The 25,197-nt window shown below is 35.6% G+C and overlaps 3 protein-coding genes and 1 pseudogene across 5 annotated transcripts; 1 reads left to right on the top strand and 3 right to left on the bottom strand.

Moving 5' to 3' along the window:
- Window positions 1–295: 295 nt before the first annotated feature.
- Window positions 296–2,093, bottom strand: LOC114733356 (phosphoserine aminotransferase 2, chloroplastic-like). The gene has a single exon (XM_028920814.1). It carries the CDS (start codon window positions 1,976–1,978, stop codon window positions 677–679), a length of 1,302 nt encoding a protein of 433 aa, XP_028776647.1. The 5' UTR covers window positions 1,979–2,093; the 3' UTR covers window positions 296–676.
- Window positions 2,094–4,520: 2,427 nt separating this feature from the next.
- On the bottom strand, window positions 4,521–8,513 carry LOC114733424 (G2/mitotic-specific cyclin-1-like). Of its 2 annotated transcripts, XM_028920889.1 has the most exons (10): window positions 8,389–8,513; window positions 8,193–8,304; window positions 7,421–7,466; window positions 7,147–7,302; window positions 6,936–7,061; window positions 6,462–6,551; window positions 6,122–6,343; window positions 5,928–6,026; window positions 4,858–5,036; window positions 4,521–4,751 (listed from the first exon to the last, which is right to left on the bottom strand). In XM_028920889.1, the coding sequence occupies exons 1-10, from the start codon at window positions 8,441–8,443 to the stop codon at window positions 4,607–4,609; spliced, it is 1,230 nt and encodes a 409-aa protein (XP_028776722.1). In that variant the 5' UTR covers window positions 8,444–8,513; the 3' UTR covers window positions 4,521–4,606. The 2 variants fall into 2 exon arrangements, with proteins under 2 accessions (XP_028776722.1, XP_028776723.1); XM_028920890.1 differs by lacking the exon at window positions 4,521–4,751 and having other exon boundaries at window positions 4,854–5,036; window positions 6,936–7,058.
- Window positions 8,514–10,935: 2,422 nt separating this feature from the next.
- On the bottom strand, window positions 10,936–17,734 carry LOC114733360 (poly(A) polymerase I). Of its 2 annotated transcripts, none has more exons than XM_028920818.1 (14): window positions 17,538–17,734; window positions 17,362–17,443; window positions 16,975–17,085; window positions 15,918–16,015; window positions 15,227–15,310; window positions 14,928–15,067; window positions 14,632–14,704; window positions 14,492–14,537; window positions 14,297–14,406; window positions 13,901–14,008; window positions 13,753–13,812; window positions 13,224–13,285; window positions 12,355–12,667; window positions 10,936–11,862 (listed from the first exon to the last, which is right to left on the bottom strand). In XM_028920818.1, the coding sequence occupies exons 1-14, from the start codon at window positions 17,610–17,612 to the stop codon at window positions 11,362–11,364; spliced, it is 1,863 nt and encodes a 620-aa protein (XP_028776651.1). In that variant the 5' UTR covers window positions 17,613–17,734; the 3' UTR covers window positions 10,936–11,361. The 2 variants fall into 2 exon arrangements, with proteins under 2 accessions (XP_028776651.1, XP_028776652.1); XM_028920819.1 differs by having other exon boundaries at window positions 11,706–11,785.
- A 683-nt stretch (window positions 17,735–18,417) lies between these two features.
- LOC114733358 (ubiquitin domain-containing protein DSK2b-like) lies at window positions 18,418–23,181 on the top strand (annotated as a pseudogene).
- The last annotated feature ends 2,016 nt before the right edge of the window (window positions 23,182–25,197 follow it).

The following is a 25,197-nucleotide window of genomic DNA, read 5'->3' on the forward strand; positions in this document are numbered from 1 at the left end:
AATGATGGCTTTTATTTTATTTGAGAATATATTGATGGAATGTGGGTTCAGAGATAATTAGATAGAAATGAAAAAATACCAGCGTAAAATTTACTAGTGAAATTATTTTGTCTGTTAGAAAATAAATACATGAGTGAGAAAAGCATACCAGATTATGATATCAAATAACTGAATCACATGCTGATTCAATAAAAATATTATTATGATTTAAACATATTAAATTAAATCATATATGTAATATCTAAATTATTTGAATAATATAAACTAAATTATTTATTTAGTTTATATTATAGTATTTAGTAGAGAATATCCTATATTAAATGTTACGGCCAGTTAAAGGCAGGTCCGAAATTAGCATGTCCAAATCCAACCTGACGGGACTTAACCCATACAGGCTTATAGAGCAAACAAACAAACTAGCAAATTTTTCCTTCCTGCTGAATTGAAATCATCTCAGAAAGTGATACACTGCCAACCCATTTTTTGCCTTACATTTCAACTCCGAAGCGATCAAACTCATCATTATTCATACCCCACACTCACTTAATTGACCCCCGTCTCAGCAATAAAGCATCGCATTACCTTAAAGTAAAAAACCTGCTACGTATTAAGCCAAAATTTCCCAAAGATATGTTCAAATTCTTAAAAGATATCATCACGGAATGTGGCTTCAGCTTCAGGCATGCCTGCTTTGGAAATCCTTCATGAAAGCCACCAGCGTCTCAACCCCGGCCAAAGGCATTGCATTGTATATAGAAGCTCGCATCCCACCCACCGACCTATGTCCCTTGAGCTGAACCATCTTCTCTTTGGCTGCTTCCTTGATGAACTCGCCTTCTAACTCTGATTTCTCCAGCGTAAACGGGACATTCATCAATGACCTCACGGACTTCTCCACTGGGCATCTGTAAAACCCATTGCTTTCGTCAATGGCATTGTACAGAATCTCAGCCTTCTTCTTGTTCTTCTTCTCAACCTCTTTCAAACCGCCCTGCTCCAACAGATCCTCAAATACCAAACCACACATGTAAATTCCATAACAGGGTGGAGTGTTGTACAGTGAGTTATTCTCAGCTTGTGTCTTGTAATCAAGCATCACCGGAGTGATATCCTGAGCATTTCCGATCAAATCTTTCCTGACGATCACAATCGTCACCCCGGATGGCCCTACGTTTTTCTGAGCCCCGGCATAAATCACACCAAATCGAGAAACATCCACAGGTTTTGAACAGAAATTTGAAGACATATCAGCGACCAAAATACCATTTGGATTCTTTGGGGTTGGATAATCCTTGAACTCAACACCATGAATTGTCTCGTTTGCACATATATGCAAATAACTTGCGTGCGGGTTCTGAAGTTGATCTAATTCGCTGAAACTTGGAATTTTGGTGTACTTCTCGGACTTACCAGACCAGATTACATTGGGTTTACAGAATTTCTGAGCCTCCTTGAACGCCTTGTCTCCCCACGATCCAGTTACCACGTAATCAACCTGATCATCTGGCTTGCAGAGGTTCAACGGCACGGCGGCAAATTGTGTGGTGGCGCCGCCCTGCAAGAACAGAACATGATATTCCGGCGGAATATCCAAAAGGGCGCGCAGATCTGATTCTGCCTTCTGGATTATGGAGAGGAAATCCTTACCCCTATGGCTCATTTCCATCACGCTCATGCCGGAATCGCGCCAAATGTAGAGCTCCGACTCCGCCTTCTTGAGCACGGTCTCCGGCAAGGTGGCGGGTCCGGCGGCGAAGTTAAAGACACGATCTTGGGATGAGGCATGAGCTGGCGGACGGTCGTTGGTTTGGGTGGTGGTCGGCACGGCAGCGCATTTGATAGAGATGGGTCTGACGGAGGCGGCGGTGGCGGGGCGTATAGAGGTGACGACGGAATGATTGTTGTGGGTGGCGAAGGTGCTAACGTGATGATTAGGATTCTGAAGAAGATGAGTGCGAGAGAGAGCAGCCATCGACATGGTGACTTGAACTGAGAATGAACGGAGGGGCAAATCGAGATAAAAATTTCAGAGAACTTTATTAACGAATGAGAGACGCTGGGGCGAAGATCTGAATCAGAGGAGGGGCATATTTATATATGTGAGCGTGAGTCTGAATCTGTGCGCCTCAGGCGTGACCTAATGGTATGACTGGAAGAGACACTCATTGTTCTTGGTAGGTGGCAATAAATGGAGGGGTATTAGGAATATATGAACCTTTTTTTTTTTTTTACCAGCAGGAATATATGAACTATTATTATTATATATAAATAAATCTATATGTTAAGTTCTATATATGTATGCCTATGACAGCCTATAATATAGTTTAAATAAATTTTATTAAGGTATTGAGGTCATTTTAACAAGTATTATTTATTTTTGAATTTCATATAAGCCTTCTGACCATGCAATGTCACCATCAATAGGACCATTGAAACTGGCAAATCATGGGGTTGGTGGAAGAGCGTTTGCGGGGCAAAGGCAAGTAGGTAACTAACAAAAAAAAAAAGAAAAAGAGAGGAACATATTTATTATATTATTTTGTTTACATATTAGGAATTGACAATATTCATTTATTTTGGATCAAATGTTAAAATCCAAATATATAATATAAACGTTTCTTTGTAACTCATACTTTTATTTAGACATTGATGTTAAGTTTATATAAATATCAATAATTTTGAAAAGTAAATATTTTTTAAAAATTCAACCAAACGCTAGTCAAATCACATAAGGTCTTAAAAAAATTCATTCAACCGCAAAATCTAATCTTTACCCCCTCCTTTTCCTCTTATAAAAATTATCCAAGATAGTATTCACCATTGTAATTTTGATTTCAAATTTTAAATTGTTAAGTGACGATCATTGGCAAACCAAACATGGCCCAAATTAGCTTCAATCTTTCTGGCTCTTTGTTTAACAATGTTCCACACAACTAACAAGAATTGATCAAATTGTTAAAGAGTCTACTTATAACCCATAGGTTACGTTTGGTAGGAAGTATTGAAAATGATGGATTGAGATTGCAATTACAATTGAAAAAATCTATTAAAAAAGTGTTTAGTATAAAATATTGCTTGTTACGTGGGATTAGCCAAACTCATATATGTGGGATTGGAAAATACTATGCGGGGAAGTAGTATTCCTTAATCCCACCTCTATAGATTTGCTTAATTCCATATAATAAGCAATTATTCATGCTAAATAATATTTTAATAATTTTTTTCAATTGCAATCCAATCGCAATTCCTTATTTTCAATGCTTCATACTAAATGGGACCATAAGATTATGAGTTTGAATTTCACTGTCGATATGAGAATCTTATTGATGGGCGATCTGTAAGTATTTCTGTAAGTGCTCTCTGAGTTTGGAAACATATCCTGGTCTAATGATCTTCTAGTACCCAACTCACCTAAACTTTTTTTTAATAATAATTAAAACAAAAAAACAAAAAACAACGGTGGGCGCAGCACATGGGTCAAGCACAAACGACCCGCCGTTCTGAAATTGCTTTCTATTCGTTGCTTAGCCTAAGAAGCCAAATCCCACTTCTCATTGTATTGCCTTGAAAAAAAGAATCAGAGAGGATGAACTATATGATTACAACTATATGATCTTTTGTAATCGTTTTTGTCACTTCTTTAATTTTATTATTATTATTTTTTTAAGATAAGGGGGTAGGTGGGTATTAGTTTAAGTTGATATGATTACTCTTGTTACTTGGAGCACACGGGAAGAGGGCTTCCATTGAAGATAGATTATCAATCACTCAATTTGTTTTACTGTCATAAGAATTTCTTTTTTTAAAAAAAAAAAGTCATAACCTCGTGGGGAAGTAAAACAAGCTGCGTATTCTTATTAAGATCTAATCTTAGAGTATGTAATAAGTGTGTGTTGTCACTTATAATAATAATAATAATAATAATGATAATATAGACCCATGGAGCCATGCTTATTTTATTATTGCATAGAATCTCAGAATTGTTGATGCATTGATTACCTGCAATCTGACAAGATATGCTTTATCTAAAATTTTTACAAGTGGAAATTAAAATGGAATTGATTAAGCAATTAATATAACGAAGAATGATTATAGATCCATTCAAATGCCAAAATCAGTAACTCTCACTGCATGATTGTCGTATCTTTATATGTTCTATTATTGTCAATCAAATTAGAGTGGTTGGAAAAATTTAAAAACAATCAAATATAAAGAGATCAAAATCCGGCTACAAAAAGTGGTAAGATTACAAAATTCAAGAGAATCAATCTAAAGCATGTAAAACTAGTTGAACAAATGAGATTGTTCTATCATTTTCATTATTTTATTCAACGAGAACAAGGGAAACACAGTCTTCAAATGAGAAGGTATGTTGAATTAGATAAGAAATGAAAAGAAAATACAGAGGACCACCAAGGCAACCCAAGTTGCTGTTATGCCTGCATTTTTAACCCAGTCTCATTTGGATCTTCTTAATTCCTCTTTGAAATTGACATGTCAGAAAGAAACAGACATTGTCAATTTTGAAGAAATTGAGACAATCCATTTGCTTATACCAATTATAAGAGTCATGTGTTTTTTGTTAGTTCCTCTATACATGGCCTTGCTATAATTGGTTCGCCACAAGAAAACTTGCTGGTTCACATTTTGAAGTATAGTTGAGTTTAGATGTACAATACTTCCTATGTACAGCAGTTAGTTTTCCCTTTTCAGCCCTTTGGTGCAAATCAACCATCAATTTAGAGCATTCCCTGCAAGTTATGTTTCATATTTTAGGGTAGAATTAGAATTAGATATAGTAAAGGTTAATTTAACCCAAAAGCTTAAGTAGTTAAGTTAGCACAACTTTTTACTCACAATAGCTGATCTTCTGAGTAGTTTGTGTGCCATTCGCATGTCTTGTTCCATTGCTGGAAACCATAGATGGTGCATTGAGCTGTAAAAATTGCAGCTGCAGCTAGCAAAGATGGTGGGAACTTCAACATCCCATACTCCACAAGAGATATCTCTATTAAGAAGAAAGCTAGCAACTCCATCTGCTCCACATGAAAAATGCAACCAAAAAATTTAGTGCACTTTATTTACGAGTTAGTATAAAAGTTAATTAGAATAATGAGATTTATGTTTAGATAATTTTTTATAAAAAAGTTGTTTTAACATAAACTTGTTTGGATGATATACTAAAAAGTCAGTTTTAGATGGTTTAAATCTGAAAAAAAATCAGAAGAAGTTGCCTCAACTTTAAAGTAACTTTTGAACAAAAAATCAGTTGTCTCCAAAGTTATGCTAAACACCATTTTAGATCAAAATTGGCATTTTACAGTTGAAAAATCGATGTCAAACACTACCAAAGTCTAATATCCCAGTAATTTCCCACTCATGTGAATCCAACATTGACCTTCTACTATAATTAGATGCCTAACATCTCAATAATCTACCCCTCAAGTGTGAATTGTACCTTTGACCCTATGTTATAACTAGATGCCTACATTTCAATGCACAATTTCCTCCTCAAGCATGAGTCTAACGTCAAACCCCTATTATAATTAGAAGTCTAACTTTCTAACAATCTCTTCATTAAGTGTGAGTCTAATGTCAATCCCTGGTGTAACTAGAGGCGAGACATCTCAACAGTACAATCTCTCCTTCGAGTATAAGTCCAACGTCAACCCTCTTAAAACCAGAAGTTTGACGTCCTAATAATCTCCTATTTAAATATGAGACAAATAATGTTGACCCCCTGCTATAACCAAAGATCTGACATCCCAATAATCTCTCCCTCAAAGTGACTCATATGCCTTTTTTAAAAGTCCCATAAAATAATAGGCCAGACTTTTTTTGGCTTCAACAAGTATAATTTTAAAAAACCTCACATCGACAAAGTGTTGGTTAAATTTTATTAGGAAAAAAAAAAATGGTGTACTAACTTTTTTATCTGCTTGAGCAGCCTTTAGAAACCGTCTCATAAACACATATGGTGTGGGCACAGTCATGTTAAACTGCAATGTGCTAAGCATCAACTTCTCCTGCATTGTTAGGGAAAGGACAACCTTATTAGCTTCTTATGGTTCAACAAAAGAAAAGTAGTCAATCATAATTTCTTTGCCAAAAGAAATATTACCATTTCAAGAATTTCTTTCCTTGTATATGCTTTGTCTGATATAAGTATCAGATCCTCCACCACAGGAACCGAAACTTCCTCATACTTGCATGCCAAAAGCATGGCCACTAAACCCACCAATTGAAGCCTCTTCCTTACCACTGATTGCTTCTCCAAAAACCTATCTATTAGGTTCACTGTAAGAAACAAAGTCTCACGCATAAGATCAAACTTGTCTTGCACCTGAAGGTTCAATACCAAACAAGCATACATGAGTATTTAATTTAATGTCAAATACATTCCAACCAAAAAACCAAACAACTACTATTATTAGTAAATGAGGAATATCTAATTTATATACCTCAATGAGCCAGTCAATCAGTATAGCCCTCATCCTTTCATTAATGTCAACTTGTTGTGACATATAATGTGGTGAGACGCAGCTACTAATCTGCATGTAGCTTCATTGTGTTAGTTGTCAGAAACAAAAACTATATTTTGACATAGATCATCATCATATATCAGTAATCAATAAAATTTACAGCAAGTCTCATATAAGTACTCAAGTGAGTTATTTCGCAAACTCTATTTACAAGGGCCCGCTGATATTTTCATGCAAAGTCTCATTCATAATTTGTATTTAATGCTTGCGACTTGCAGACCCGAGGTAGGAAAAGGATAATTAAAGCCATGCAGATCCGATAGAAATACTTTGAAATAATATATATAACCAGATCCAACGGCATTTAGGGGGTCTCTTTATGATTGCCTTTAAGTACTTAATAAGAATATTAAGAATTTCTCATACATCCTTGAAAAGTATTGCTTTAAATACCTCCATTTTTCTGTAGTAAGAATAAAGTTCTTGAACATAGTCTACAGCTGCAAGATGATTGCTCACGTCACTGCAATCAATGTCCATGATAGGATCTTCAACTATATCCTCCATCTCAACTTCCTTCTAGCATGTTCGAGAACAATAGTTAATTGATAAGTACTGCACCAAACTTGAAGGAAAACAAAGTGAGAAAGACATATATATGTACCATCTGATCTGTTTCAGTCTGCATTTCTTCTTCTGATTGTTCTAAAGACATGGGTACCGGCTGGTCCTTCACTGACTTGTGTTCTTCATCCAAAAATATGCATTCTCCAAATCCATTTGAATTTAAACTTGATGCATTATTCGACTTCTTATCTTCCTGTTCAAATTCAACACTCAGCAGTACTCGGAAATAACTATCGTTATCATTGCGAATTCTATAGCGACAAACCAGGCTCATAAGCCGTTAATTTCTCGGAGGAGGAGAGAGAGGGTACCTCGGCGAGTGGCCGCTTTGTGGGAGCAATTTGTGCTGCATATTTCCTGAAATGTTTCCGTAATCGTTACTAAGAATAATTGATGATTAATGTTTGTTCTTAAATTCAAATCCTTTCATCTTAGAAGCACCGTACATACGGCGGCATGTAACATCATTAAGTTAAAACCATACTTCTTTATTTGAAACTAAACACTCAGATACTTTATAAGAAGATTTACATTTCCCTGATTGACTCATACATTTCCCTGATTGACTCATAGGTGCAACGTAACCTTCAAATTTCGAAAAATTTGAACCTTTTTGTCGAGTCATTGACCTCAAATGACCCTTGTATCCTTCTAGTACATGTGACTAAAGAAAACTTTCCCGTCCTCCCTGAATATATGCTCGTGACTGGGCCCCACCAAAGTTCTTTTTTTCCTTCCCTCTTTTTCTTCCTCCTCCTCCAGACTCCATTGATGAGAGAACACAGTTGTTTTTCCCCCCTTCCTCGTCACTTCGAAATGCAACACCATGATAAGCTACAGTACATGTTTTCAACCTCTCATTCAATCAATAATGTGCCCCCTCATGCCTCTCCTCTTTCAGTATGATGAGTTTCTTGGATCCTCATTTTCTTACACTTCTGTCTCAGTTTCTCTCTCGCTCCTCCAATCTATCTACCAGATGCTATAGTACTCATTTAGGTTTCAGTATTTGACAAATCTGAGGGTATGAGTAAAAGAGAGACTCTGAGAGAGAGAGAGAGAGAGAGAGAGCAGCATGGTCACCTGGTAATTGGTCGATGCACTGGATTGGCAATCTTCTTGTTGTGTCCACACTCCACGACCAGGTTCTGATTGATGACGCTCAGTGCCCTTCTATTCTCTCCGACCACTCCTCCTGTAAGAATAATCTCAAACACGTCACCATAATCTTCAAGCTTTCCGGCTACATTATTGATTAAAACCCAGAAGAAAACTTTACCTTGCAGGCTTGTGGGTTTGATGGAGTTCACATTGTTCTCACGAGAAATCACCATCTTTTTTGTTGTTGTTGATAATCTCAGAAACCCGGGGCAACCCTAGAAGATAGAACTGAACTCTCCGACACCTCACTGGGGATTGAGACAATGCAAGACCAATGTAGAGAGTATTATGGGGTAAATATTTGTCTGGGGGACGCGTCGTTTTTTTCTTTTTTCAAAAAAAATCTCAACGGCTAGTGATTTAGTGACCGTTGGATGGGTGAGAGAGACAGGGAAAGACACGCTGTTTCTTTCTTTCTACGATTGTCTTAACGGTAATGTGCAGAGACAGGCTGCACGTCGGATTTCAAAATGAGGTTTCATTGTTTTGTTTTTATGTTAAAGACTTTAGGTCCAATCATTGGCCTTTGCGCTCTTCCGCACTACTGTTGTTTGGGCTTTATTCCTTTTTTTATGCTTTTTTTTAAAAATTAATCTCTTGGTTGGTTCCTTTACAACACAATTAACATTTAATAAATCCCGGGATGCAATGCTTATTATAATAATCTAATTTAGCAGCTAATTGTGGGCACCACATCCAAAACCCAATTAAAATATGTTAAGTTGACTCGTCAGAGATTAGGATATGTATCTAGGTTATTAAGAAGTAAATTAATTATATTAGGATTTTTTTTTTTTTTAAATTTTCTTTTTCTTATTTATACTAATGATTTTATTTCTGAAATTTGAATAGTCCAAGTTTAATTTTTTTTATTACAATACCCTTCATTATTCTTTTTGATAATCAATACCCTCATTATTATCAATATATTTTTCAACCCAAGTTCTCTCTCTCTCTAAAAAAAAACTCAGTTCAATAAAAGATTAGTCTTTTTCTAGCCAAAATAAAAAAGCATCCAATTTTTGTTTTTCGTTTTTGTTGAGGATTCACAGAAGTTCTCTTTAAAATTAACATGTGCGAGAATTGGGTTGTGTTTTTTTTTTTTCTTTTCTCCTTTTCTTGGTTCAAAGAGTCGTTACCATTGCTATCATCCAAGAAAATAAATATCTCTAATTCACACACACAAGGAAGTTTTTTTTCCTGGTAAGCTTTTTTATGGAACTTAATTCACTTAAGAAATCTGAAATTGAACCAATGAATAAGAATATACAAAAATGCAGAGGAAAGGCAAGAAACCAAAAAAATGAGAAAATTTATTATGTGGTATCTTGATCATAGTTACGATGCTATTTTCCTTTATGGATGTTTCCTTTTATCAAAAGACATCCTAACAAAAATTTCCTTTCAATAAAAGCGTATTTTTAAAAACAAAGAAATTATGTAGTTCAAAACAATTAGAGAATTTTTTTTCCTTTTTCAAACAAAAAAGTGTGTGGTAATGATAGTGCAAATCTAAAACTCTATCGAAATATAAATTCATAAATTAAAGAAACTTGAGAGTTTCTTTAATTGTTTTAGCATAAATGGGAGAGTATTTTTTTTTTTTTTGGTAAAATAATGTGCGAGTATTTATTATCGAATCATTGCAGTTTAGAAATTGCTCCCCAGAATAGAAGCTCCTTCATAAATAGTCCGGACTCACATTTCTCTGAAACCGTGTCTTTTCCCGACAAATAACTTAATGGCATTGAATACTTTTGTCAGACTTAATGACATTTTATTAAATTGAATGAAACTTTTGCTGCAATTGAAGTGACACTGTTACCTTTTAACTGTGAGTTGTAACAATTTCTCATATATTTAAAAAGTCATTAAATATATAAAAAAAATTTATTTTTATTCTTATTAAATATTCTTTCCTATTTAAAATATAAGTTAAATTTTATCTATTATGTTTATAAAAAAAATAATTAAAATAAATTTAAAACAATAAATATGTAAGGCATATATTTGTTTTTTCCTAATGTACCCTTATTAATGAAGAGAATAAGTAAAAGATGTAATAAATAAATTAAAGAGAAAAGAGAATATATAAAGGTAAAATTAGAAAAAATTTATTAAATATTTGGACAAAAATAAATATTATCTTATAAAAAAAACCAACCCTTGTAAAAAAGTTTAGTTTGTATTTTAAATCGGAGTAATTAGTATATTTTTTCTCATCAACTACCTCCTCCACCTTTATATTTGTCTCCCTTAATTAATAAGGACAGAATTGAAAATAAAACATTAAAAAAATACAAATAACAAATAAAAGGAACCAAAGTGGTAGACGACTATGCTCTTAGAAACACATTCCACCTCTTCCCATTACTCGCGGCACGGTGTAAAGAGACGCGCCAAATATAAAACAATAATCTAAAATTGAGATACACATTAACTCCTTATAATGAGAATTGTTAACTACCTTTCTTATCTGATTTATAAATTATTTTCAACATATTTTATATAAATCAATAAAAATTTTAAACTTCATTAACTCTATATTAAAATTTGATAACTTTTTAACTTTATCCTTATTTAATATATACTTTACTCTATCAAAACAAAATCGACATAATAATAAATTAATGATAAAATTATACATTTATATGAAAAAATTTACTTTTTGCCTTATAAATAGGAATGAAAATTTCTCTCTCTCTTTGTCTTGTAAATAAAAGCAGAGGACTGGCAATGTCATCCACTAGGAGGAAACCGAAGGCATGACGTTAGAGATTTAGCTTGGGCTATTGAGACAAGCTACGGCTAATTTTGCTTGCTCTCAACTGGCCTCAAGCAAGCGTGGTCATTCTTTCTCCCTGAAAAACTCATCCTCTTTACTTTTAAGCTGTCACATATTCACTTATAATGTTGCATTTGTCAGCTACCATTCATGGATAGTACTCTGTGACTACAAACAAGCCTTCTTTCAACTTGCCTTCAAATGACTAGCACGGTCAAGACCCTTCTTGCAGGCAATATCGATATGCTCTTTATCAGTTCATCTGATGTTGATGCCAATTTTTCTCTCTTGGAACGAATTTGTGCATCACTTAAATAACGTAGACAACTTGGGAAGCCTTACGGCATTTTCTTCATCTTCGTGGATGTCAAACAGTTCATGCTTTTCTAAGCTCGTCCTCTGATCCGGAATACTTTCACTCTGAACCAATTTATGTTTCTTGATTTTCTTTTTCTCAGGTCTTGGACTAGATGATGATGATGAAGCTCGTCTTTTATCTCTTTTGGTCACCAGTTGAGAGTTTAGTGGATGTGGAAGATGCAAATGGCGTGTTTCATGGGAGTGCTCCTCAGTCTTGACTTCACATCTCATAGCCTCCAAAACCTCGTTTTCCCCAACAAGTCCGCCACTCATAGTTTCAAGAACAACTTTGCCAAAAACAAACCTTATCTCTGAAGGGTGACCTCTCCCAAGTAAATCATAGTTTATTTCAAAATCCCTTTTTTCACTCCTGTAAGAATCAACATTATGGATCAGCACTCTGAAGAGTCGTGCCACATCCTTTCCCGTTTTTGTTGATATAAATACCTAAGGAAAAACAAAATATTCAGTCCAATTGAACATCTGAACTATTAGCAACCTAGACGGACATGGGCATAAATGAAAGAGCCGCACAGGCAAAAGTTACCAGAAAGTAACACGCATCCAAGTAGACATAGATGTAGATGCAATGATTTACAGAGGAGCAGGAACTACCTTAACCTACGAGAATAAACTACTGTAGTCTACATGCAAAATAGTTGCCTCCGACTTCTGAAGGTTGCGACCTTCTAAAACCATACAATTTTCATATTATTGTTTCTTTAAAGGGCATCAGAGCAACTTCTCAAAACTCAAAACTGCGAACAAGGTCAGGAGTTCTGGACATTGCGACAATGAAGAATCACAAAAAGCCCTAATTATTGAATTTTTAAATAATCCAGACAAGTAAAATAGAACTTGATCATGTTGCATGTATTTAACAGTCAATCAAACATATGATCAGAGTTTGAGCAAAGACACAAACGTTAACATACTTACCAAACCAGAGCGTGAGGTAGATGGATATCTAGAGATAGATTGAACAAGAATATTCTCATTAACGAGCACGGCTATCGAATCCACCACCAAAGATGCCAATTGAGCAACCGCTCTAACAATTTCGCCATCAGATTCGTATACACAGGACTTTTTTATTTCAGGTGAGAAGCAAATATCCCTTCTTGCTTGTTCTTTTGCAAATTCAACACCTTTTTCCCAATCCCCATGATATAGAACAGAAGCAAGTGCCCACACCACAAGGGCATCTTGAGGGTTATTCACTAACGCCAGGTGAAACGCCAGTAATCCAACCCTGTACCATGTAACAACAGCATCTCAGAGGGAAACCCATGACTTTAATTTCAAAACAAATCAACATTAATCCAAGCCAAGTCTATTACAGCTACAACAGAAAAGTGTACTTCGAATAAATTAGATGCTTCCTCTCTACACTCTCTGTGAGGTTTAAGGGTTTTAGGTGGGGCATAGAGAGAATAGAGTTGTGATCTAATGTAAACAACGTTTCCTTTTTTCCTTTTCTTCAGGCCATGAGTAAATGACGTATCCAATTATGCTGACTACAGTAAAAGTAAGTCATCTAAGAATAGGGCAACCCTGAAAATAAAGCAGTTCCAAGGTCAAAAGTAATTTGTCCAGATCTGAAAAAATTTTGAATGGCTTTTAAAGAAACATCCCTTAGTCTTTGATACAAAAAATTTCTCTCTTCATCCTTCCTCAAATACTATGCGTCATTCCAATGGCACATTTGTCTGACATCCCCGGTTTAAAACTTTTGTTTCTTCAACCACATACAATCAGAAGGAACAAAACCTGCAGAATATTAAGCAAGGAAAAAGGAAACTACTCACCATATAGTGCAAACAGAAGGTCGATCACAAGCAACCAATTTATCCAAATGGAAGAATAATTTCTGCAAAATTGACTTATCAATTATGAAAGCAATAAAGACCAAAAAAGGGCTTTTTGAAGAAATCTAAAAGTAACTAAACTTAGAGGTTAAAGCATCAAGCATATGGCGTGATTTTGATTGGGAATATAAAAGAACTGCTTCAAGTTTTCATAAAATCAATGTCATGTTAATGTACTGATCCTAACATTTATTTAATCTTTCATCAAAATTACCTCTAGTTCTTAAAATCAAATCCATCAACAACCATGCTTGCAAGGGGGAAAGGAAAAAAAATATTCCTTCTTAACTATTCCCGTAATATTTAACATTTCTAAATGAATCTTGGTTACTCATCCCTGTGAATGATTCTAAGATTACTCAACTGAGTTCACAAATCCACAAAATCTCATTTTTAAAAGACAGCTGATTGAATATTCCAATTAGAATACAGCATCTTGTTTAACAAGTATTTTGTAAACTTAATTTACCACAAGCATACTGGAAGCTTGAGCATCTTGTTTGATAGCCTGTTGGTCTAAGTATGCTGCCTGTAAACAATCACGTAAGAATTTTATGACCCGTAGCCTGGATCAGAAAATAACTACACGACTACAAGTCAGTAAAACAACCACTTACATGCAAAGGAAGTAAAAAGTCAAGAAGTTTGAATTTCCAGAGCAAAAACAGGGATGGTTCGGCAGCTCCATAAGAAAGCATATAATTCAATTCCATCATTATTTTGGACTGAAATATATAAAAAACAGAAAAAGTAAGACGTGAGAACAATAACTACTACAACATCCAAAGACTGACATTAATGAGCTTCTTCTCTATTTTTCCTCTTTTCTGCAGTACACAATTTTAGCCTTTCCAAGTGTTGCAATTGCAATAAAAACGATAATAAAAATGTTTCTGAATAGCTCAAGAATGAAAATAGCACAGAAACATACCAGAAAGGCTATAAGACGCAATAGATATTTTTAAGCCAAACTTAGGCAGCATAACATCATGACTGTATTCCAATTAAAGTACCTTGTTTAAGCCCTTAACCAATAAAGAAAATGTCTGAATTCCAGCTGTAATGTCACTTGATAATGATAAACCTAGACGAGCTGCAATTCTCAAGGCGCGCAAAATTCTTCCTGCACAGAATTCCATAAGTAAGTTCATATTTATAGGGGGTGATGATCAGGTCGTAGTTTATAAGATGCTAATGATGCTACCTACCAGGATCTTCATTGAAAGATATTTGAGCAGGAATCATAGTTTGCAGCTGAGACCATATGAAAAGGCATTATTATATTCTAGTGTAATTCCAATCATGTTTGATCGTAATAAATATTCATTAGTGAATCAAATAGAGTTACCTTCATAGCCTTTAAGTCAGCCAATCCGTTGGCATAGTCATAGATTTTACCAGCAAAAGGATCATAGAATAAGCTGTTGCCGAAAATAGAAATAAATTTATAAGCCGTCTTACATATAAAACTAATCATTGAAGGTGAAATGTAATAGCAGTACTTGTTACTTCAACTTCCTATTTCAATGACATACGTCATAACCCAACCTAAAATGGGAGGAGACATTTTCAATGCTGAAACTAGTTATAAAAAGTTAAAAAAAAATATACAGAAACCCAGCAGTTTAAAAATATGAAATATACCTGTTAATTGTGAAGTCCCTTTGCAAGGTGTTTTTGAAGAGAACTAAGTCTTTTTCATTGCAGCCTTTTGGCACTAGGGAGGATAAAAGAATTTCTTTCTCTTCAGTATGTTTCTGTGCCACTGTCTCAAAACTGGATACCTGATCCAGTGTCCATTTAATCATTTCTTAGTTAATTAACTGAAATTACAGTAATTATTAAATAATTGTCAAACGACAATCACAACAAATCAATCACGTAAGTTGAAGATTTAATATATTACAGATGATTATAATCATGTCCGAAATGAATGAACAAACCTCTATGATGGAACCTTTGATGTGCACCATGCATATTGGAAAACGCCGTCCAATGACTCGAGACCGATGAAACTGCTTTTTTATCTGTAAGATTTTTTTCACCAAATTGCTTTTAAAGCTCATTATACATGCACGTTATAAAATTAATATAATTGAAAGCTTGAACATTTTTGTGCATTAATCTTTGGTAGGAGGCTCGTCCATATGAGAAGCCAAAAAGGCATTAAGAAAACTTGAGGGTGGGAGTTTTGTTAGGAACATTGCTGGTTTTATTGTAATGAAAGTTACTTATTGTTATCCTTACCCCAAAAAAAAAAAAAGTTACTTATTGCTATACTATAATCTGAACATAATTCTTGCAGACCATTTACGGAAGGATTGAAAGAAATTGCATTTACAGAAACAAGGCCTAAGAATGAAGGGTGCTTGGGTCAGAATTATTGGTGTCCAGGATATTGCCGTGTCAGGTAAATGGTTATAGAGTTTTCCTTTAGCGGTAGCTGCTTTATGACATAAGCTATTTGAAGAAAGTATGGCTTGATCTAAATGGGTGGGCTGCCAACACTAGAGTGAATGTAACTCATGCAAGTCCGGGCAAATTTGTTTCACAAAGATATGCACCTTCTATGATATCAGTTTGTAATACCATTTCATCTTGTGCAAATAAACAATTGGAATATTATTGAAAAACCTGTGTGAGCTTTGCTGTGGTGATGACATCAAAATCTTTCGGAATTCTATTCAGGAGTAAATCTCTCACACATCCACCCACTAAGTATGACTCAAATCCTGCAATTCAAGTAACAATACAAGTTTGTCACTATTAACCACAAAGGTATTTACACAACATAGTTTTGAAGAAGGGCAATTGTTATTTAAAACAGAACAGAATCAATCAAAGAATAAGTCAGATTGGATATCAATGTCATTTTCAATAAAGCATTTTCTATTGTGAGCAGCTGAGATCAACCAAGCACAATTCTTTTAAGAATAACATTTAAAGGAATATCCTATAACCTAATCATTCATCCTCGGAATGGTTTGGAAAGATTCTTGTAGAGACCATTATATACAGTCACTAAGACCAAACCAGTGAACAAAATCATTACTAGATAATGTGTCAAATATGCACAGAAAATATGTTACACATCCTCTAGTTTTATGTCTGGGATAATTAGATGGGCAAAATGCATTATAGGGTAAGACCTATACTTGAAGGGTCAATTTCATTAAGACGTACGCTAGAAGGGAAGGGAAAACAAGCCCGACACACCCAGGGAAATAACCTGGAGGCTGAGGGGCAGGATGGGAGAATTAAGGACCAAGCGGTGTGCCAAGGTGTCAAGGTATTAAGGAATAGGGAAGTGGGCAGGGCAGGGTACCCCAAAAGTGTGGAAGTGGAGACTGGAGAGATCTGGACTCTCGGAAGCCAGAGTGGGGAGGCACTCTTTTATTGTTTTTTCCTCTTTGATTTTATCTCAGTTTTGTTGCTGTTCAGCTCAACCATGATCAAATTTTCAATTAATACAGAACCATATTATCTGTTTGGCGCATTTGATGTTGACCCTGAGGTTGAGCTCAACGTAATTTAATAAAGGTATGCAACAGATATAATAGCATGGAAAAGAGTGCTCTTTTGTTATCATTGTCAACACTTTGCCCCGGCCGGGAGGGGGGTTGAAAGAATATGTTACAAGCTTGTGCATAAACCGACTTGCTAGCACAAACCGTTATGCGAAAACTCTTACCGCTGCGCTTAAGATGTTTCAGAACAGTCCAAGACGGGCATGAAATCATAGAATCAGTTACGCCAAGTCTGCTTGCATCCAACTTTTTCCACCGGGATTTGTCAGTGCTCCCTGAATCATTAACAAAAAGTGTAACTGATTTTTAATATGAATATGCAGACACAAGTATGCCATTAGTCACATTACAGGCAATCAAGTAGAACATAGCTGTATCTATGCACCCATAAATAACATAACGGCAGCTGCTTAGTAAGATGCCGGGTTTGTGAGATGAAGGCAGATAACGTGGAAAAACCATCCAACATGTGAGGGTGACAACAACCCTCACCCCTGTTTACAATAACGGAGGAAAATAAAATTCACAAGCAAAACAAACAGTTTGATAACCTAGAGGAGCTGAGTAGTTGGTCCTCATTTGTGTGGATAACTTATCTCTCACAGCTCCTTCGGCCTTATTAGAGCTAAACCTCTGCAAGTCAGGATTCAGAAGCGGAAAAGGGATGTCACATAGTGTCTGAGAAAATGACTTAACCCAAAAAACACGACATTGCAGAAGCGTTAACCTGCGAGATGATTGAGGATTTCAGACGAAGTAGGAAGCCACGCCTACTGTTGTTGATTCTGGTAAGAATCGTCATGACAACGTCAAAGTCTCCCGGCGCCGTAGGCGGCAGCTTTTTTCATTTTAGAGCGGCTAGTTTCTCTGGGGCGCACCCTCACAAGAGCCCAGTATTCGGGGTCCCGAGAACCAGCACGGAACCTCTCCATTCAGCGTCCAAATAAAACGCAGCGTTTAACAATTTTGGGAGTAATGCTGTCATGCTATTTTGCTGTTATAAGGGGAAAAATTTTTAAAACGCGGGAGAGGATTGCCGGTCACAAAATTTCCGCGCCGCGGCTTACAATTACAATGATACAGAGATGATTATACATGAAGGTAGTGTTTGGATAAAAACCAAACTATGATTTCAGAAGTGTTTTTACGGATTATGAAGTAAACATGTGAAGAAGATTACCTCGTTTTGCAGAAAAGTGCTTCTGAAACCATGGTTTTGGAACACCCAAACAGAGCCGAAGTTATTATTAATGATTTAATAATCTGGAAAATCTCCTCCTCCTATTTAAAATTGTGAAATTGTTTGTTGACACTGAGGGAATTTTGTCCAAGTCATGCTTATTATATTTATTTTAATTTTGATTCAAAACTTAATTTTTCATAGTAATTTACGCTGATTTTTTTTTCAATAATTTACGTGGCGTATGAAAATTGAAAACTGAAAAGAACTTTGTTTCAGCTTGGGTAGATGTACAAGTGATTTTAATTACTTCGCCTTCTAATTCTATGACCTCCATACCTAACTCACTTTGCTAAAAAAAATTTCCCAAAGAAAAATCCCTTTGGTAAATTTGTGGGAAATCAAAAAACGATCGGAATGGATTTGCATTTTAATTTTAATATTTTTTAAAACCAGTGGTTTTCAGCTCATCTTCTCCATCTTCGACTTCGAGTCTCTCTCCGATCACTCCAGCGTAGGGTCCCAAGTCCCTCCATTCTATTTGAGTTTCTACTTTTGGTTTCCTGCTCCAGAAGTACTCTAGGCGCCTCCCGTGTTCGGGACGGGAACACTATGGGACGTGACGGTGCCGTTGGTGATGCGACGGAATCGAAGGGCAATGACGAAGTGAACATCAACATTCGTTGCTCCAATGGCTCTCAATTTTTGGTTCAGACTAGTCTTGAATCCACTGTCAGATCATTCAAGGAAGTTATCGCTCAGAAATGCAGTATCTCCTCCGATCAACAGCGGCTGATTCATAAGGGTCGAGTCTTGAAGGACGATCAAACCCTGCAAAGCTACGGTATACCCGATCTTGTTAGACAAAACGGAGATGTTACAAGTTAATTGATATCTGGGTAGATATGGGCTGGACTTTGCTTTTATTTTAATCTTCTATGGATTCTTGGTCTTTGGCAACGATTTATTATAGATTCTAATGATTCTTTTATATAATTGAGGTTTTAATTTTAATGTAGACAGATTATTATAATATCAGTACCTGCTTGTCATGCCCAAGAAGAAAATGATTCCTAGTTGTGCTTCATTAGATTGTGGATGAATGCGTATGGTCTTTAATGATTGTCGGTTAAAGACGGAGAGTTAGAAATGAAAGGGAAGGGACCTTGTTTTTCACCCGAGAAAGGGTGCCTGCACTTGCGGAAGATTGTGAATGTAAAATTTGTAATGCCATGCTGCTATCTTGTTAGTATAAATATTATTTATTTCTTTATTCTTGTGATGTTTGAATTTTTAGAATTTTAAATTAAAGCTGAAATATTATTTATCCTTTATTTCCAATTCTCAGAATCGGACTGATCTCCTTTAAAACTAATTTTTGGCACTTCAGTGTTTAATATGCTTTCGGAAATTTTTATCTTGGAATATTCTCTATGAGATTCTTTAATCGTCCACTATTTTTGTCATGCAAACGATTTAGCCAGCTTGAACTTGTTTTTTCTCCTGTTGTCCGTGTCTGACGAACAAATTTAACTTGGTTTTCTATTTATGCCTGATAGGTTTGGAGGATAATCACATTGTTCATTTGATTCGTGGACTTGCACCTGCTGCACCAGCCAATACCACTGGTGGGACCAGTGGCACAGCAAATAGTACAAGAAGTCCCGGTGCTAATGAAGGTGGGGGTTTAGGAACGTCTGGTTTTGGAGCCTCATTGTTTCCTGGACTAGGTCTCAATGGGACCAGGGGCAGTGGCATGAATGGCTTGTTTGGTTCAGGCCTTTCTAACATTGAACAAATGCAACAGCCATTTATTTTAAATCCCAATTTGATGAGAAACCTAATAAACACACGTGCTATGCAGAGTCTGATCAATAATCCTGACACAGTGCGGAATCTTATAATGAGTAACCCACGGATGCGAGAGATCATGGATCGAAACCCTGAGCTAGTACATATACTTAATGATCCCAACACTCTCCGCCGGACTCTTGAAGCTGCAAGAAACCCTGAGATCATGCGTGAAATGATGAGAAATACAGACAGAGCAATAAGCAACATTGAATCTTCTCCTGAAGGATTTAACATGCTGAGGCGTATGTACGAAAATATTCAGGAACCATTATTAAATGCCACTGTGATGGCAGGTGCTGGAAATGACGGCTTTAACATGTTTGAAGCACTCGCTGGAACTCATGGTGGCCAAGCCAGCAATCGACCAACTAATTTCTCTAGTACTAGTTCTGAAGCGATTGCTGGTTCCCCCTCTCCCAATACTAGTCCACTTCCTAATCCTTGGACCTCTACCAGAGGTAAGTTTACTCGTCTTTTTACATCCTCTGAATAGGGGCTGAGTGTGTTTTATCGTCAATTGGTTCAGAATGGTTCCCCCTCGTTTTGAGCTCTGTCTGTCCTAAATCTGGTGGCTATATTTTTAGTTGCTTATGATTAATACAGTGCTAGTCGATAATTAATTATTGCAGCTGGAGGTACCCAAAATACCAGCACAAGGTCAACTAGTGGAGGGAATGTGCCAGAACCTGAAGGTTTGGCAGGTACCATACTGGATCCCACCTGTTCACCCAGTTAATGCAGAACCCAAATATTTCACGTATGATGCAAAGTATCCGTTCCAACCCACAGGCTGCGAATCAGGTATCTACTTCCCATTCTTGATACTAGACGAAATGTGCTTGTTTTGATCTAATCTCTCTGACATTCAGTTTACTTTTAGATTCTTGGTGTCAGTGCCGAGCAGCGTGGCATGCCTGATTTAACCTCTCATCTTAGACAAATGATGCAAAACCCAGAGTTCCTGCGCTTTGTGTCTTCACCAGAGATATTTCAGGTAGACGATTTTGAGTTTTGTAACTGTTACCAGTTGCTCTGTGCTCTCATCTTGGGAATATGGTTTTTTTCTCCTATGGTGATCTTATTATGTGGCCGATTATCAATGTCCAAATTAGCATATAGCAGGGTTATCTGTGCAAAGTACAAACATCTACTGACAATGTCAACTTTGAATGTCCTCTTTTATCAAATTATGGATAAAGTGATAATTACCACCCCCCCCAGGGGAGGTGTTTGTATTCTTTTATGTTTAATATGAAAGAAACGATCATGGTATCGAACTTCATTAAATTGGGAGCACAACAGGTCTAGCTAATCATTGGCTAATCTCTGTCCATTCACAGAAAAATGTGACTGTCATTTTGTGCGTTTTTCTATCTTGATGCTTTATTTCCCGTAGAAAATCTGATTCTCTGTGGAGCCTCTTCTTCACTGTTTAATGTTAATCTTCTCTCGCCTCTATCTATGCCACCCTGGCAGCATCTCTTGACTTTTCGGCAAGCGCTTTTGTCTCAGCGTGGTCAGCAACAATCAACGCAGTAAGTAATGACACAGTCCTGACTTTCATGTTCTGGCATGGCATTTTTTTGTCTCATTTTCTAAGATACAATAACTTCCGTCAATTATTGTAGACTTGATGAAAACCTTGATGTGGCAATTGCCCAATCCCATTAATGAATTTAGTTATTTGCTTTGCTCTGCCCTGGACCCGAGTCCATTGCAGCGAACTTCTTAGTCTAGATGCCTCATCTGACATTTTTTGAAGCATAGACGTAGTGTTGCACTGTTGGTTACCGTTATTTTCATGAACCATTCCACGAATGGGCCTCTATTGACAACCCAACCTTCAAAGAACCATACAGTTCTGTTCTGAACTCCACAGAACATGTTTGGTATTGATATAGGATTATCTTATGATACTCCAGTTGGTAGTGTACAGTATTTGTTTCTATCTTACATGATGGAATCCTATCATTAACTATTCTCATCTTTTTATTCCCACATTTTTCCTCTTTGCTTGTTTTTCAAGAAAGCATAATCAGTTGGACTTTTGGTGCTTATGGTTATCAGATCCTACACTTGAAAGTCAATATTTTGTATTTTTGTCCGAAATCCTTATTAAAATAAATTAATCGGATGTTGGCTGCCTTAAGTGTTTATGATTCTGTGGTTTTTTCCGGGTTAAATTCTTGTTTTTGTCCTGCTTGTCTCTGGCTTGATTTTCTATTGATATATTATACACTTCCAGGGAATCTGGTCAAGCGGGCAGAGGTACCGGTGTCCAAGGCACTCTGAATTCTTGTATGTTCATAGAAGCTATTTACTGTTTGTCTGCCTTAAATGTTTTGTTTGAATGACTTTGCCTTGTCGATTCAAATTACCTAATCAATTCCTCGGATCTTCCATCCATATTTATAATTCATAATTTTGTGAAATCAGTTGCATACATTACTCTGACATAACGGAGTTTCTTCTTTGTACGCTTTATGATGACGGCCAGATCATCTACAGTCCTTTTGTATTACCATTGAAACTTTGTATATATGGTTTACTGGGAGCTATCTTTGCTCAGATTTTGTTACGTAGTTGATGAATGATAGAGCTATATGCTGAATGTTCTTGTTCTTTAAAGGCATGTGGCTTGGGGAAGGGATCTGCCTAATTTTTTTTCTAACGAGATTTATTATGTTCAAAGAAGAATACTGAAGCACCACAGTACACCTTTTAGCCTTTCTAATTAAAATAATACTCATATGATGCAACTTGCAAGTACTATTTAATTTCTAGCAGAAAGCATAAGAATTTCTTCCTAATTTCTATCCAAATATTTTTATCAGCAGCAGGGGAAATGAGCAGCGTGCTTTGGGATATGCTGTCAAATGTGTTTGGTGGACTTGGAACTGGAAGCCTAGCTGTTCCAAACAGATCGAATGGTTAGCATTGTTGTCCTCGAATTTTATCGTACTTCTCTTTATAGACTGGGTTGCTCTCTCACCGACTTGTCTGTCTTCTCAGAGCCACCAGAGCAATTATATGCAACCCAGCTTTCGCAACTTCAAGAAATGGGTTTCTTCGATACGCAAGAAAACACAAGGGCCCTTATTGCCACTGCAGGCGATGTTCATGCAGCTGTTGAACGGCTTTTGGGGAAGTCAGATCAGTAGCCAATGCATATAATGCCAGACAAATTTTCTTTCATGGACTGCTGAGACTGGCCCTTGTTTGGTGTTCAAGGCTATTGGGTATGAATAAACTAGAAATCTATCCAAATTATAATGGTCAGAGCGGAGACGTTGGTGTGTGTTTTGGACTGCAATCTCTCCTCCCACCTGGATGAGGCCCTCAATACACACAACATAATAATAGAATAATAGAATATTATTCAACTTCTTCCTTTTTGTGCATTAGTTACCACAATTGGAGACAATCTAATTTTTTTCACTGACCATCATTTTTAACTAATAACCATTATGATTAAGTGTTGTAGATATGGGATACAGGGAAATTTAATTTGACTAGCTATTAATCAATAGATAATTATGAGTAATAAATTTCTCGTTCCGGTCCTCTATAAGCAGCAACTGATCGCTGGGGAAAAGGTTTAGCAGAATGGGTTTCTCAACGAACTTATGTTCAAATTTCTAACAAGAGATATATTTTATATTTAATACTCACATTTGAGGGGGGAGGAAAAGAAAGGAGGCATGTAATTAATTGAAAAGAAAAATAAAAGAAATATAAAGATGAATTGTTGTTTATATGTAAAACTGATCTTATGTGAAAAAATATTACTTTTCCTATTCTAAATATAAAATTCATTTTGTAATATAAATCACATTATAAAATAGATCTTATGTTTAAAATCGGACGAATATTTATTTGCCATATGAGAAGGATTACAACCTATTAGGTGGACTAATTGTCAGGATATGTGGGTAATAGTTGACGTCGCAAGTGAAAAAGTAATCAAAAGCAAAAACTACCACTTCCTCCTCTTTGTCAGACGCTTTTAAGGAATTTTTCATCAGTTCCGGACTGTATTAACTACTCTCACCCTTGTATTTTATAAGAAACAATTACGCATTTTTTTCAGTAAAAAATAGATCAATTTAGTTAAGAATCTTAAATATGTATATGGGCAAAAAAAAAATTCTATAATACCCTTAAGAAATTTCTTTCCTTTAATACTAATAACTGTTGCAGATAAGTATAAGAGAAAATTTTTCTTATAATTAATAAGGGCATGAGTAGAAAATTTCAATAAATGTTTTAGATAAAAGCAAGCTGTTTTTTTTTTTTATATTTAAAAACAAAATTACAGCTTCATTTATTTTTTTTTATAAAAAGGAGGGAGGGACTATTATATGTTCATCAATTATATGTACCTTTATATTTACAATAAATATTATAGAGGTACAATATGTACACACATCACAGTAAATGCAGTTAATTACCACTCCCACTGGATTCCTCGGCATGGGTTACTACTCCCCGCGCTTTCCCATAAAGAATCATTTGAGTGATTTTCTCAAGCTTGCACTAAAAGGATCTATTCTTCTTCTTTTTTCTTTTTTTTTCCCCGGGACTGAGCACTAACAAGGTTATGTTTGGTCGGGATGCCGTGGTTCCCTAACATCAAGTTTCTTTTCTAAATTTTTCTTATGCATCAAAATATAAAATCATGAGTTCGACTTTTATATTTTAATGAGCACAATGTGTGGGTAAATTATGACCAAAAAATGTTTGAAATTTTTTTAAAACTTACAAGTTAATCACCTGTCTTTGTCGTGTAATAAAAAGCCATAAATAAAAGAAAACGGAGAATAAATATTCAGTTTGAGGCCTCTATTAATTGGTACTCTTTCAATCCTAAATACAAAAGTCATTTTGTTGTGTAATTTACACCACAAAACAGGTCTTATATTTAGGACCGAAGGAATAGTAACTTGATTTTTTACTAATACAGACATGAAGAAAATTGGCAACATCTTCAACATGAAAGATATATACTAATTTTAGCTTTTAATATAAGAGTTAGTTGACTAATTTGAGTAAATCAACAAAATTAGTTAAATTAGTTGTTTTTAATAAATAAACATAGTCTTACCCAAAAATTTTTTTTTGTTAATAACGTGTATTAACTAGAATTACCATTTGATGAAACTTTTAATATACGCAACTATTACAAGAACTATTTTAAAAAAATAGATAAATATGATAGATAAAATGAATTAAAATTTTATTTATTACAAAATTGAATATCAAATAACTCTTATATTAAGAATTAGAAGTAATGTGTGTAAGTGTATATACATAAACATATATATTTGCATGATTGAATTCACAAGAAGACTGT

This window comes from Neltuma alba, unplaced genomic scaffold (genome assembly GCF_004799145.2).
Source record: "Neltuma alba isolate B1F8T4 unplaced genomic scaffold, ASM479914v2 tig00012996_pilon, whole genome shotgun sequence".
Taxonomy (NCBI): domain Eukaryota; kingdom Viridiplantae; phylum Streptophyta; class Magnoliopsida; order Fabales; family Fabaceae; genus Neltuma; species Neltuma alba.

Bases quoted from the DNA above. Each gene is read 5' to 3' on its own strand.
- LOC114733424 (XM_028920889.1), bottom strand. From the start codon at position 8,443: ATGGTGATTTCTCGTGAGAACAATGTGAACTCCATCAAACCCACAAGC. The intron at 7,467-8,192 runs GTGACCATGCTG...GAAACATTTCAG, and splicing joins GTGCATCGACCAATTACCAG to GAAATATGCAGCACAAATTG. The intron at 6,027-6,121 runs GTAATATTTCTT...CTAACAATGCAG, and splicing joins GGAAAGAAATTCTTGAAATG to GAGAAGTTGATGCTTAGCAC.
- LOC114733356 (XM_028920814.1), bottom strand. From the start codon at position 1,978: ATGTCGATGGCTGCTCTCTCTCGCACTCATCTTCTTCAGAATCCTAAT.
- LOC114733360 (XM_028920818.1), bottom strand. From the start codon at position 17,612: ATGACGATTCTTACCAGAATCAACAACAGTAGGCGTGGCTTCCTACTT. The intron at 15,311-15,917 runs GTTTTTCAATAA...AAAATCTTACAG, and splicing joins CCACAGCAAAGCTCACACAG to ATAAAAAAGCAGTTTCATCG. The intron at 14,705-14,927 runs GTATATTTCATA...TTTCGGCAACAG, and splicing joins AGGGACTTCACAATTAACAG to CTTATTCTATGATCCTTTTG.